Consider the following 13479-nt stretch of genomic DNA (forward strand, 5'->3'; position numbering starts at 1 on the left):
AGTCAGTCATTTGAAAAGTCATGTTACTTGAGTGATTGTTATTAAGGAAAATCATATAAATTCTACCAGATTCCAGAGAAATGAAGCTCCTTCTGCAGGTGGTGAGGTGCAGGACTATGAGCATGACTGAGGCAGCCGCTTTGGTTTCACTGCTTAAGGTGGGACCTTTTGTTATTTAACTCCCTTGAACTTTGGTTTTCTCATCTGTCAAACGGGGCCAACAATGGTGATGTGAGTTTAAAGCACTTACATATAGGAATTGAAGTATAAGAAGAACTTGGGCAATAGTAACAAATAATGTTATATAATGTTATATATAATGTTATATGAAAAAATCAGCCCAGACCAGGGCAATTCAAGGCTGCTTTATATCACACTACAGTTAAAAACAGGCAGTTTTGCCCAGGAGTATGTTGACAAATAATTTGAAAACCCTATCTCACTCACTCCAAGCAGCTGGTGGTGACCAGGCTTCCCTTCCCATGAGGACTCCTAGGAAACAGGGGACATGAAATCCTCCTGCCAAAATGGCATGTGAGTTCCTGTAGATTGCCAGGTGTCATGCTTGGCCGTTCTCTTGTTCAGTGTGTTTGGGTCTTTGCAGTGCTCAAGCATTGAGCCTGTCATTTGCTGTGGACATCTCTACACTTTAGACTATATGTCTCTCTTCACAAAAGAATGTCAGGGAAGGCTGAAGAAGATACACCTTTTCATGACACAAAGCCCTCCTTTCTTTAGTCCCCATGTGGAAAACTCCTTGCTCAGCCAGGCACCTCTTGCCTTGGCACGTCACACAGATGCAGGGAAAGGCACAGAAGGGGCCATGCTGCTTCATGCAGACAGGGGAAGGGAGGGTGTCCTCAGGTGGGGAGGAGTTGCTGAGATGCAGCCTGAGACCAGAGGTGCGGTTTCCCCGAAAGCATTAGCAGCCTGGTTCTGCGGCACTTTCCCCTGCACTGTAGGTAGTTTAGCCAGTCCCGTTAAACTGAGGACCATATGGGTTGGACTGCTGACCTTCTGTGTTCCACATGTTCGGGACTATTCTCAGGGAATTACTTCCCAAGTGTGCTACAACTGTGCCCAGAAAACATGTGGTGCTGGCCCTACCTGGCTGGTCCGGCTCGGCTCAGCACAGCCCAACCCAGCCTTGGCCTCTCCTGGGTCCCTGCTCATGGGTAGGGCCACAGGACTGCTGGACACCCACCAAGAGTAGACTCTTTGATCCTGCATGGCCCTTGAAGTTCGCTACCCAGCCCCATCTACAGGTGGTATCCAGGGTCCCCCTGGGGCTGGAGGGTGGTCAGGGGACCAATCTGTGATAAGTAGAGACAGGAATGTTAGGGACGAGGACTGTCCTGAGAAATGAATGACAGCGGAGGCAGGGCTGCCCCTTGCCCCTTCTGGTCCTGCGCCAGCACTTTGCACAATCTCCCGGAAGATTCAAGTAACCCTCCATGGGGGGTGCAAACCTTGGTCTTACAGCCGAGGGCTGAAGCACAGAAATGTGAGTTGGCCTGGCCCAGGCAACAGGTTGGTGAGTGGCAGGGCTAGGAGTCCATCCTGGCCCACCTGACTCCAGCTCTGCGCTCTGGCCCAGACTGCCCGTCTGCCTCCCTGTACTGTTATGTGGACCACAAGGCCACGAAGGCCAGCTGCGGACATGCCACCATTCTGACTGGCTGCATCCAGCTCCCCAGCAGACTGGCACTGCCTGGACCCTAGTAGTGAAGTCACCCAAGTTTCTGGCCCCGCCTCGAGGATGAAGCCAGCAAACCTCAGGTTCTTTGCCACAGTTCTGACGGGTGGGTACCAGCTCGGGGCCTGCCCTCCACTATGCTGGCTTCTGCTGCTAGCACAGACTCTCCCCATTTCCTCCATGCCCAGCGTGCTCATCTGGTGTAGGGTTTGAATGTTGTAGTACACAGAGGGTAGGTTCAGACAAGCCTTAGTCTTCTTACCCGTGAAATGAACTGCTTAAGGAATTCAATAGCTTTCTTTTTTTTTTTTTTTAGCAGAAAAAAGTCCCAGATAATATCCTTTATAGAATTCCAGTTTGTAAACCAGAAGTTCTCTGTGAGAGAAGGGCCCTCAAAGGCCCGTCTTCCTACCCTCCTGCTTTAGCTCAGCACACACAACCCCAAGTTTTCAAGGTAGCTTTGGAAAGTCCTAGGCCTCTGAGAAAGAGTTTGAAAGACTATTTAGACGTTTTTTTTTTTTCCCCAAAACTAATATTTAACTTTTCCCTAAACTATGCGATGAAGAGGCTGGTGACCAGCGCGGAGTCAGCCTTGAACAGGATAAAACGGTCCAAATCGCCTCAGGAGAGCCCGACACACAAGAAGCAGGACACAGTTCTGACCCCAGCCAGCCGTATGACCAGCGGACACAGCCTCAGCTTCCTTCATGTAAACGGACGGCACCAATGTCAGTCCCCTTGTAGTATTTCTTCTAAATAAGATACCTATGTGCTTCTGTATGATCCTATGAGCTGTCTTTGGAAATTTCTGGGGATGGAAGAGATACCCTTCTAGCTTGGGAAAGGGTAAGCAAATGGCAGGTGGTCACCAGTGTGACCTGTCTGTAAGCAGGGAGGCAGCAGGCAGGGCGCTGGCAATGAGAAGCTTGGGGAGCTAAGGCTGAAACCCATGGAGAGCTGCAGAGTGGGTATCTGGATTAGACAGGGGGCTGTGATGGACGGCTTGCTTTCTCTGGAAAGCCAGGCTGGCTGAAGATACCTTCGGAGATGGAGAGAGGGTGGAATCACAAAACACAGTCAAGCCACAACTTTTGAGAGCTGACGCCATAAGGAAAGTCCTCTTCAGTAGGGGGGTAATTTCATATCTGCATACATACATATTATTAACATGTGAAGTTTAATAGCTTTCTTTCCAAAACATATAAAAGTGAAATAAGAAAATAAAACTTTTTTTTAAGTGAGAATGCTGACAATAAACATTAAAAGTATAACCAACATCCAAGTTCACAAGAGCAACCTTCATGAGTTTTGCAGGGATGCAAGTCAGATTTTAAGGGAAATGAACATTTAGTACGAACAAGAATATCCAAGGTTTGGGGCTCAACATCTTATGCTCAATTTCACAGTGCTTTAAGATTCTCAGGAGGGCACCCACATGTTCCCGTGTGTATCTGGTGCTTTGATATAAGGAATGTTCCAAATCCATGGCCGATCTGGGAAAAAATACCAAAACATTATAGAATATTTATTTGAACAGGATCACAGAAAACTCACTCACCTGATAGGGTAAAATCACTGTGTGCTCAGGTCTCCAAACTATGAAGAATGTCTTTGAATCAACTGGAGGATACCCCGTTCAGACAGTGGTTTTCGTAAAGGTTCATGTTAAGGCACAGGGTCAGCTGAGCATGGGAAGGGAGGTGAGCAGCACCCAAGGATGAATCCAGGCCTGCCACCTCGCCTTGCCACACAAGCAAATTACTTTGCCAGTCTGAACCCCAGTTTCCTTATCTGTACCCACACCACGGTGCTGTCATGAGACAAATGAGATGATTCCAGATAGCAAGTAAGACGTGGTGTCTGGCACACAGCAGGGGCCGCCTCAGGCAGCTGCGCCTCTCCTCCTTAGGGTGCTGCAGGAAGCAAGAGCTGGCGCAGCCCAGGCCACTCTGCTGCTCTCAGCAGGCCCCAGAGGACCAGAGTCCTGACTGTGAAATGCTTTTGCTTTCTTATTAAATGTTAATAATCAATGAGACATGAAGACTTCTGAAAGACTGACTGCAGACCAATGTGAGAAAAAGCAACAGGTGTGGTTATGAACACTAGAAGGAACACCCAGGACCCAGGTTCAAATCCCACCTCCCTCCCTCTCAGCCCTTAGTGAAGGCATCTGGGTTTTGGCCTCAGGTTTCTCCCCTGAAATGGCAAATACATTAGCAACCACCAGGGATTAGTGTGAAGAGAGCATGTATAAAATTTCAGTCATGTTGAAGGTACTCAATAAATGCGAACTGTTCTTTCTCCCTTTTAACAGATATTTTAGAAACTGAAAACACTTCAGAGTATCATCTTTACCACACATAGTTCCTGTGAGAGCTAAACCATTCAAAAGAACCATAAGAATATGGGTAAGATCTAAATACATCACAAGGATTAAAAATAAATCCCATCTCATTGTCTCGACAAGTATTACTAACAGAAGAACTTTTCAGGGCTGGAGAGCTCACTGCAGGTCTAAGAAGGATGCCACGTTAAAGCAGCATCTTGGCTCTGCAAACTCTCCTGATAGGGACCCTTTCCCTTCTCAGAAACAGCCTGGAAACAGTGGTTCTGCCAGCCTCTCCTTGCAGCAGCCTTGCTGTTCCTGTTGAATAATCTTAGAGCAATTGTGCACATAGCAGCACCCAGCAGGATGCGCAGGCAAGAATTCTGAAGATGGCAACAAATTATCAGAACATTATTGCTTATCTTTGGCCTTGAGATGGTTTGAAAGCATGAAACCAATCCCTTTTTTGTTAACTTTACCAAGCTTGTTAGAGAAAGGCAGCCTTTTCCATTTGACATATTTATTTCATTAAAGTTTGAGCGACTTGGCCATGGACTTGGGCTTGACTCCCCCGTCTTTACCCCAGCCTAGGCTCTCTCTACTGCAAACAGCATCTTCTGGGCCTGGACTCCTACTCTATACCCCTCTTCTATATATTGCTCAGTGGGGTAGTATCAACTTTGCTTCACTCCCAAGGTAGCAGACACCCTGTTTCTTGCTAGATGAGCAGCTATTGGAGGGATTCTTCACAGTAATACAGGATCTCAGATGCAGACATTTACTAACCAGCCAGTGATGTCAAGATCACTGTATTTACTCCATTCCCCCTCAATTAGTCAGTGAGGACCAGGCAAGGACCCAGAGACCACCATCTGGCATATTTCTTGCAGTTCTGGTTTTTCAATGTGTCTGCCCCTGTAGGCAACAATTTCCACACTCACTGACAGGTCCCCCCCAAAACCTGGAGGGAAAGCTAGACACATGGCTATGGGGAGAAGAGGGTGGCTGTGACCCTCGTCTCTTTTACACTATCAGTACTAACAATCACTGGCTTAGAAAAGGCCCCCTTTAAGTAATCCTTTCAAATTGTTCCTTAAGAGAACAAATGGGCTTGTAACCTAATATGCAAATATTACATGCATATTCATGCATGTGCATGTAATATTTGTTCAGAGCTGCTAGATGCCACGGACCTTTCCAATCTTGATAAATGTAAAGTGGTCATGTAAGAAAATGACTTTATTTTTAGGAATACACACTGAAGTATTTAGGGAAAAAGGGCTATCATGTCTGCAACACTCAAATGGATCAGAAAAATGTAAAGTATGAGAAAGAATGCAAATGTGACAAAATGTTTGTACTCTTGCAACTTTTCTGTATATCTGCATTTTTGTAAAAAATGTGAAAGAAATGAATTCCACTATTATGTATAACTATCATGCATTAAAAACATTACAACAGTAAAAGAAAAAATTATATACACTTATTATTTTAATATATTTATACACATACACACACACACACACATATATATATATGCCAGGTATATTCTAAAAACAAATAATGCTGGGCATGGTGGCACATGCCTGTAATCCTGGGGACTAGGGAGACTCATGAAGGAAGATCACAAGTTTGAGACTAGCCTTAGCAATTTAGCAAGACCCTGTCTCAAAAAATAAAAAGGGCTAGGTATGGAGCTCCATGGTAAAGCACCCTGGGTTCAATCCCAAGTACAATAAATAAATAAATAAATAAATAAATAAATAAAAATGAAAATACAATAACCTATTCACAAACAGAATGTAACTAACACCTTTGAAGCTTTGTATGCTCAGTTACTTCTTAAGTGGGACATGCACTTATTGTTTAGGTTCGGGTAGGCTGTCCTCATTTTACTTTCTCAGTAACATATACGATAATGCAGAGTATCAGTGAAAGAACACAAAACAGTGCCCCACGGAATGGAGCTCAGGAGAGGTGGGGGACTGATCTGTTTCACTTTCTCCTCAGGCTCAGGGTCACAGCACATGGGACATATGGACCCAATTTGTATTAATTTAAAAAACTGGTGATTTTGCTTCATAAGACGTCATCTCAATAAAATACTAAGTCCCATTGGCAAAATGGGTTTGAAGTTACATATAACTTCAGGAGATGATAAGGGTGAGACCTCATGCCTATCTGGTTCACTGATTCATCCCAGACTGTTGGCACACAGTAGGTGCTCACTATGCACCCATGAGAGAACAAATGAATAGAAGCTCCTGCAGAAAGCAAGGGACCTCAGTAGCTGGGTCTTAGGTTCTGCTTTACTTCATTTGATCATTTTCTTGGTTTCAAGATATCTGGCGGGACTGTGCAGCAGTAGATGTCTTTGCTAAGCTTTTTGAATCATGTTTTGATTTTAAAAAGCCCCGAACAAGACCCTGTATGTGTCATAATAGTTTGAAAATCACTTTTTAAAGTGAAGTGCTTTTGAAATGTTCTTAACCACTCACTTTCCTACATCTTGGTAAAATGCCGTTCTTTAGTCTACATGGCTCCTTGAATGTAGGCTGTTTTTGAAGTGGTGGTGTCTGAATTCCTGGTATTATTCTACAAGCTACTAACACAGTGTAAGAGATAAAATAGCACTGACATAAAATAAAATGCTCCACTTTCTATTGTATGTATCTTTAAAGAAAATGCCCAAGAAATAAAAAAGACAGTGACACATTGCAAAGCATTCTGCCTGCTGGGCAAATCAGAGATTTATCATCCTGTGGTCAGCTTCTGGGTTCTGGGGAATGCTTTTTCTGTTGGAGGGGAAGGATTGTGAGGGCGTTTTTTTAGACTTTCTATGGCTTCCACACTCGCTTTCCTCTTCCTTTGGAGATCAGGACTAAAGGAAGTGGGGGAGTCCAGACAGGGTTTGGGTTGGGGAGCAAGGCCCAAATCAGAATCCTTCAAGACGTCACCTTACTTATGTTTATTCAGGAGACCTTGGGTTAAAAAAACTACGGAAAAGGAACCTGAAGAATAGAAAAATCCAGAAGGGGAGGGGACTGACACAGGCAAGCCTTAGACATTAAAAAAAAAAATCACTGCTCCCCACGGGAAAGTGGGGAGTCACACCAAATCACTTCTCCCATGTGCCGGGAACAGAACTAGATATTACAGTAAGAACATACTAAAGGTGACTACTGTTTATTGGCTACTAGCTCTGGGTTGGATACTGTGTTAAGCACAGACGTTTTCAGGACCGACAGAAGTGGCCGGACAGCCTGTGAGGCTGGGTCCACCCAGGGCAGACACAGAAGGTGCACCAAGCCTGCTGGCTGGCTGAGGACTTCTGAGCCTGCTGTGGATATGCCAATGGCCTTTCTATTGTGAAACACACTTGGTCACTGCCCTCAGGAAAGTCACAGACTGGTGCAGCAGTTTTCAAGTGTGGCCTGGGGACCTCCCTTTGAGGGGTGGGAGGTTCTGAAGTAAGAAATTATCTTCATGATGCATGAAGCCAGCATGTGGTTCTCGCTGTCATGAGCCCACAAATGTGCAGAGGCCGATGACGTGACTGCACAACAGCCCAGAGCAGCTGTGGAAATGGAGCTTGCTTCTAGCTGTAACACAAAGAGGCTGCAAAGCCACTAAACTATGCCACTTTGCTTGCTGATTTTGTCTTTTAATTTTGGAAATGATCACACAAATATGCTTATTATTTTAAAACTAATGAATAAATATTTGTAGGTTCCTGTTTAAATTCCTAATACAGTAAACACAAATAGATACAAAATTCCCATATAAATAAATGATTTCCGTGAATCTCAAAACTCATGAGAATACAAAGGGGTTCAAACAGTTTGAGAACTGTGGCTCCAATGATCACAGGGCAGTAAAAGGGCCTCTGTAAACCTAAGCTTCCAGAGGGTTCCACGAGCCAGGTTTCATTGAGGGACCAGTGGTGTCTCCCTGGCTCTGTTTCTACTATGATACACCTGCCCACAGTTCCCCTCAGCTGTCTCACCTTTACTTCCATACGGTTCTGGGGGCAGATCATAGGGCACTGGAAAAAGGTCTGTTGACTCCCGGCTGCCAGAGAAGAATTTCTGTTTCACTTTGAAGCTGTCCAGGCCCTGCAAACACATGGAGGGAATCTATGATTGTACGCCATTTCCCAAAAGAAAACAAGAAAACTAAAACCAAACTGAAACAAATAAAGAACCTGGAAGATCCCAAGAAGCAATCATATCTTTATGACATTTACAACAAAATTCAAATGACTTCAGAGCTATTTTCAATGTTTGATAGGCAAATATATTTAACAACTCCTCCCAATTATTTTCTTCCCTGAAAATAAGATTTAACATTTTAAGAATTAAATTAAAAGCTTGCAAGAGTTTAACAAAGGATACAGAGAAACAAGAGAAACAATTTTGGATATTATAGCCCATTTCTACTAAACACCATGTACAGTTGGCAGGGAGTTTTAGAACTCATTGTATAAAAATACCTCAAATGTTTTCAATATTGCTATAGTAACAGGCAGCCTGTCCTGAGAAAGAAGAAGTAAAAGTTGTTTTCACGTATAATGGAAGTGCTCAAGTTAATAGGATAGGAATAGAAAAATGGAAATTCTTCACGACCTATCACAATGGAAAGTTTATTCCAAGAACTGTGGAACAAGGTATCAGTCTTAGGTGTGAGTCGGGTGGAGGTGGAGGCTCTCTGCAGGCTGGTATGCGCACACCCTGTCCTTCTCTCACTGACTAAGACATCAGTGCTGTCCTCTGGGCCCCACACACGGGATTTTTTAAAAAAAGAAGGCTTACTGCTTTGCTAGCAAAGGAGAAACACAGGGAACTCCTGTCCCAGAGGCTGTGATTCTGCCCATCAGCAGAAACAGGGGGCTTTTAAAGAGGTGATTCAAAGGCTACATTCCATGTGTTCTCTGTTGGAGTCGTAATTCCCTTGTGAATTTGGGAGACAGTCATTTGTGAAATCTTCTGGTGCTATCCCTGAAGTCTGGATTCCTTCATTTCTTCGGAGGAGCAGAGAGAGAGGAAGAGATAGAAACATGTCTATTTTAAAAATCAGTTGCAGTGGCAGAGAAGCAAGGGCTGTATTCAAAGCATAAAGTGGACCCCTGTTAGTTTCCGCACTGTTAATTTCCACATTCCATTTCTGTGGGAAAATGGGCGACAACATCTCCAAGCTGCTTCCTGCTGAAAGAGGGCAGAGTTGGGGGAAGTGGCCCAAAGTCCTTGTTTTCTACCTTGGATGGGGAGGTGGCGTGACAGCTAAGGGCATTCAGTACCAGAGCAGTCCAGAGGTCCACAATGGCAGATGGCAGGTGACTGGACAAGGCATACAAAGGGTAGGGATCATGCAGATGGCCAAGGGTGTTGCCACCTTCCTGAGTTCAGTTTCCTTTTGCTCAAAGTGGATCACAATGGGGCAAACTGTATCATTCAGGGAGAGAAAGGGGGAGCTCCCCAAGCAAAAAGAGCTTTGGCAGCTGCTGGGACAGTCCCTTAGTCCCTCCCTGTACTTGCAGGAACAGCTTCTCTGGTTCAACTGGAGGCAAACTCCCTGATCTCCTAACTCTCCAGCAGTCGGCTCTCAGCGAGTTCTCCAGCACCTGGCAACCTCAGCATGGATGGGGTTCCTCGGAAAGCCAGGCCTGTCCAAGAAAGTTGGAGCTGGGGCTGCTCTTGGGTCCCATCTGGGGTGCCAAATTTGTTACTGAAGCTCAGTCCTTGTCCCCAGTGCCAATACAATAAGGAGGACAGAATTTTGAGAAAAAGGAAAAAGGTTTATTGCTTTGTTAGCAAAGGAGAAACACAGAGGAATCCTGTCCCAGAGGCTGTGAGTCTCCACCTGGGCATCTTCTGGGCCCTCCTGGATCACCCTGGAACTCTGCTCCCTAGTTTGCCTGTCTCTCATTCCCACCTTCCAGCATCCAAACACAGGTTGCCCTTCATAGCCTAAATACCCACATACTCAACAGCGCTCACCATAAAAAGAATAAGGACCAGGTTCTCAGTCCCTGTGATCATGTAACTTAGTAAGGGGAGACTGGTCCTAGACACAGTGAGGACACAAAAAGCGTCACGCTGACCTCGGCTTCAGACAATGTGGGTTTCAGCCTTTGCTTTGGCACTTGCTAAGCTGTGTGAATGGCGGATGCTTTCATTCATGAGTTTGTTCATTCATTCAACAAACAGAAGGATGAAGGAGCCCAAGAGCCTAAGGTCATCACACCTATTTCTTGTGATTTTGTAACTGCTGCTTCATCAACCCTCTGTGTGGGTTTATGTGCTTACCCTAACAAACACAGGCCCAACAGGATAGATGCCGACTCTAACCTCATCCAGTTTAAACAATAGAGAGCACATGTGCAGGGCAGAGAGCAGAGTCCCATCCACGCTGATTATCATGCTAAATCCCCACCCTAGAAGATCCTGGGGTGCCATGAGACAGCCCATAAGCTGTGCTTCTTGGTCTGCTCCTCTGTGCTCCCCAGAGTCCCCCTTCTCTGGGTCGCACATGACCCCATATGAACCATAATCTTTTGTCCCAGGGGGAACTTGGAACTTCAGTGACTAGAATGGCCAGTTTCTGATTTGTAAACTCAAGTTCCTTTCGGCTTGGCTTGGACCTTGCCTTGGAGACCCTGTCGGCATCCCTCCAGACTAGGATACGGAGGTCAAGGGGCTGACAAAGCCTCCCAGGGCCAGGCATGTGCCAGGCCCCGCGTGTACAAGAGTCACCATCTCTTGCCTCATCGACTGCACAACTGGGAGGAGACATTAGACAAATACATCTGTGAAAAGTATACCTAAAGAACAGCCAGAGAGCACCTTCAGAGACCAGCATGGCTGTTGTAGATTTTGGGGGAGGGGGTGGTCAGTGAAAGCCTCCCTAAAAAAGGTGGCACTGTGGTCAAACCCTAAAAGAGGAGCAGGGTTTGGAAGCGGGAGTGGAAAGGAAAATGTTCCAGGGAGGAACAGCACCTCCCAGGCCCAGAGGTGACCAAGAGCATGGCGTGCTCTAGGAACTCAGATGGCTGGTGGGAGGGACACTGGGGCACTGTTCTTGTGAAACCCAGAGAGCAAAGCTTCTGGTGGTCACTGTGTTACTGCTTCTAACTCTAGTGCCCAGGCACATCCCGGGGCACAGTAGGTGCACAAGAAATCCTGAGCTGCAGACCCAGGAATGAAGAGCCTTCCCTGCCTGCTTTATGGGCTTCTGTGAGGGAGCAAATACGAGCTTGAGGGAGAGCTCTGCGTGGTGAGGACTGTGGTAAAGTGCGGAAGTAGCGCTGCTGAAGATGCCAAGTCAAGACGCAAGTAAGGCCGCAGGTGAAGCTCGCCCGGCACCGACACTGGCACCGAAGGGACGGCCTATCTTCAGTGGCAGGAGATGGGAAGGCTTTGTAGAGAAGAATATTTTAGCTGCACTTTGAAAGACAGCCATACTGGTGAGAGGCAGGTGGCAAAGGAACCTGGGGACGGAGCAGCATGATCGAGGGCAGAGCACAGCGAGCCTCTGGGTGCTGAGTGGGGTGTGTATGGGGGAAGGTCACACGGAGGGAACTGGGGGCCAGACCGGACAGTGTTTTGAATGACCGGCAGTGGAGACATCTGTGGTCTGCCCTGTCACACGGGCTCACTCCCTGGCTGGAGTGACTCGGCATGGGCAGGTAGCCAAGCTGGGGAAGACCTGGCTCTGGGAGCTGCTTGGCCAGGCATAGCCCGACTGCTGGGGGCTCTCAAGTCCATCAGTGGAGGATGTCAGAACCCAAAGCTGTGGCCCCAGCACTGGACAAGCCTCCCCCGCCAGCCTCCGTGCTCACATTTGAGCTGATCATCCACTACACAGGCGCCGTGGGGCCCTGGGAAGTGCGCGGCCTCCACCACGGCAACAGGAGAGGAACTGCAAAGGCTCTGGAAAGGTGCCCTGCTCCCGGGGTCAGGGAGGACGACTGCATGAGGGATCCAAGAGAGGGGACAGCAAGTTACTGCAACGTGAACAGGAAACAGACAGAGGATGGCGACGGCTACACAGGTGACGGGATGAGAGTGGACGGTGGAGGCAGAAAGGAACAAATCTGAAAGAGACTGGAAGAAAAACCAAACCAAACCAAAACCCCAAAACCCCAGATCAGGGACTGTGAGGAAGGGGCCAGGAGACCAAGGGCTACTGGAGGATTTGAGTCCTGCTAATCCAAAGACCACCACAGCCTGCTCCTTTCCTCCTTTCAGTTGTTCCCACTGGCAGGGCATACCTTTGACATTTTCTGGATCTCAGGAAACTACAATCTCTTACTTTGAAGATCAGTTATTTGCTGTGTGCCTCTAGGCAAGTTACTTAACCTTTCTGGGCCTTGGTTTCCTTGTTTATTAAATGAAGACAATAGCATCTGATTTACAATGCTACTGTGAAGATGTATAAATTATTTAGAACAATGACTAGCACATGGTAAGTATTCCAGAAAATAAACCAACAGAATCCTATGTATATTCAAGGTGTGTTTAGTAATAATGCAAATGGTCCTATTTCTCAGAGAAGGAAAGAGGTTGAACAGTTAATCAAGATCACACAGCCAGCAACAGTGGCAAGGCCAGATGTGGAACCCTGTCCTTCTCAGGCTTGGTCCTGTGTTCCTCTGACTAAGCAAAGAGATGGTCTCATACCCACCACCGGGCACCATGACAAGGAAAGAACCCCTTGGAAGTCCAAGGGTCCATGTCATGCAGGGCGCTTTAGAATGAGCCATCCCCTGGAAATCCTGGTACCAGAGGCTAATGCCAATTTAGTGATTATTTAATACGTTCATGGAGTCTCGGTTTAAAAAATAAAACGACTCCCCTCTTCTTGGCTCCTAGCTTGATGTTTTCCACTGGGTCAGGGCAATGCTGATTCTGCGCGGCCTGGACCCAGACCTCTGTCAGTGGCGCCTGACCTCAGAAGGGGGTTTGAACCATCCTCGTCTGACAGGAGCTGATATGCTTTCCTCCTGAATGCCATTTATGATCCAAATTCTAGGGTATTATGTGGAAAAAAAAAAAAAAGGTACCACTTTTCCCTTCAGTCTGGTTGTCAAGCAATGTGGAGCTGTCTCTAATTGTCACTATTGAGCTATCACAGCCGCATCATATGGCAGTTTACAAAACGCCCTCCTAGGCCGGGATACTGACAAGGCCGTGGAGATCATGGTCATAAACCGCCAGGTGAGGGGTGCACACACGTCACAAGTGAGGGACTGTGGCTGCCCCCTTCAGCAGAGGGGTGCAAGTGCTCCTCACTGCTGGGATTGCTCTCTCATGAAGAGGGAGCGGCCTGCTCAGACCACAGTCACAGACGGTTTGTCCTGTCAGCTACTGAGGGCAACTGGGTGGTAACACCCTGCGCAGGGCCTCAGGACTTCCCTGGGTAAGGCGGTGACCCAGCTGAACGTTCCAAAAGGAGCACA

At 46.8% G+C, this 13479-nt stretch overlaps 1 protein-coding gene across 2 annotated transcripts in view; it reads right to left on the minus strand.

Annotated features, from left to right (window-relative positions):
* Positions 1 to 2854: 2854 nt before the first annotated feature.
* Positions 2855 to 13479, minus strand: part of Tdp1 (tyrosyl-DNA phosphodiesterase 1) — a 77233-nt gene continuing 66608 nt past the window's right edge. For both annotated transcript variants that reach the window (XM_027931697.2, XM_027931698.2), the window contains exons 15-16: positions 8029 to 8137; positions 2855 to 3189 (exon numbers count right to left, since the gene is read on the minus strand). In XM_027931697.2, the coding sequence (XP_027787498.2) occupies positions 3116 to 3189; positions 8029 to 8137 (183 nt within the window). In that variant the 3' untranslated portion in view covers positions 2855 to 3115. The remainder of the gene's footprint in view (positions 3190 to 8028; positions 8138 to 13479) is intronic.

Source organism: Marmota flaviventris, chromosome 2 (assembly GCF_047511675.1).
Source record: "Marmota flaviventris isolate mMarFla1 chromosome 2, mMarFla1.hap1, whole genome shotgun sequence".
NCBI lineage: Eukaryota > Metazoa > Chordata > Mammalia > Rodentia > Sciuridae > Marmota > Marmota flaviventris.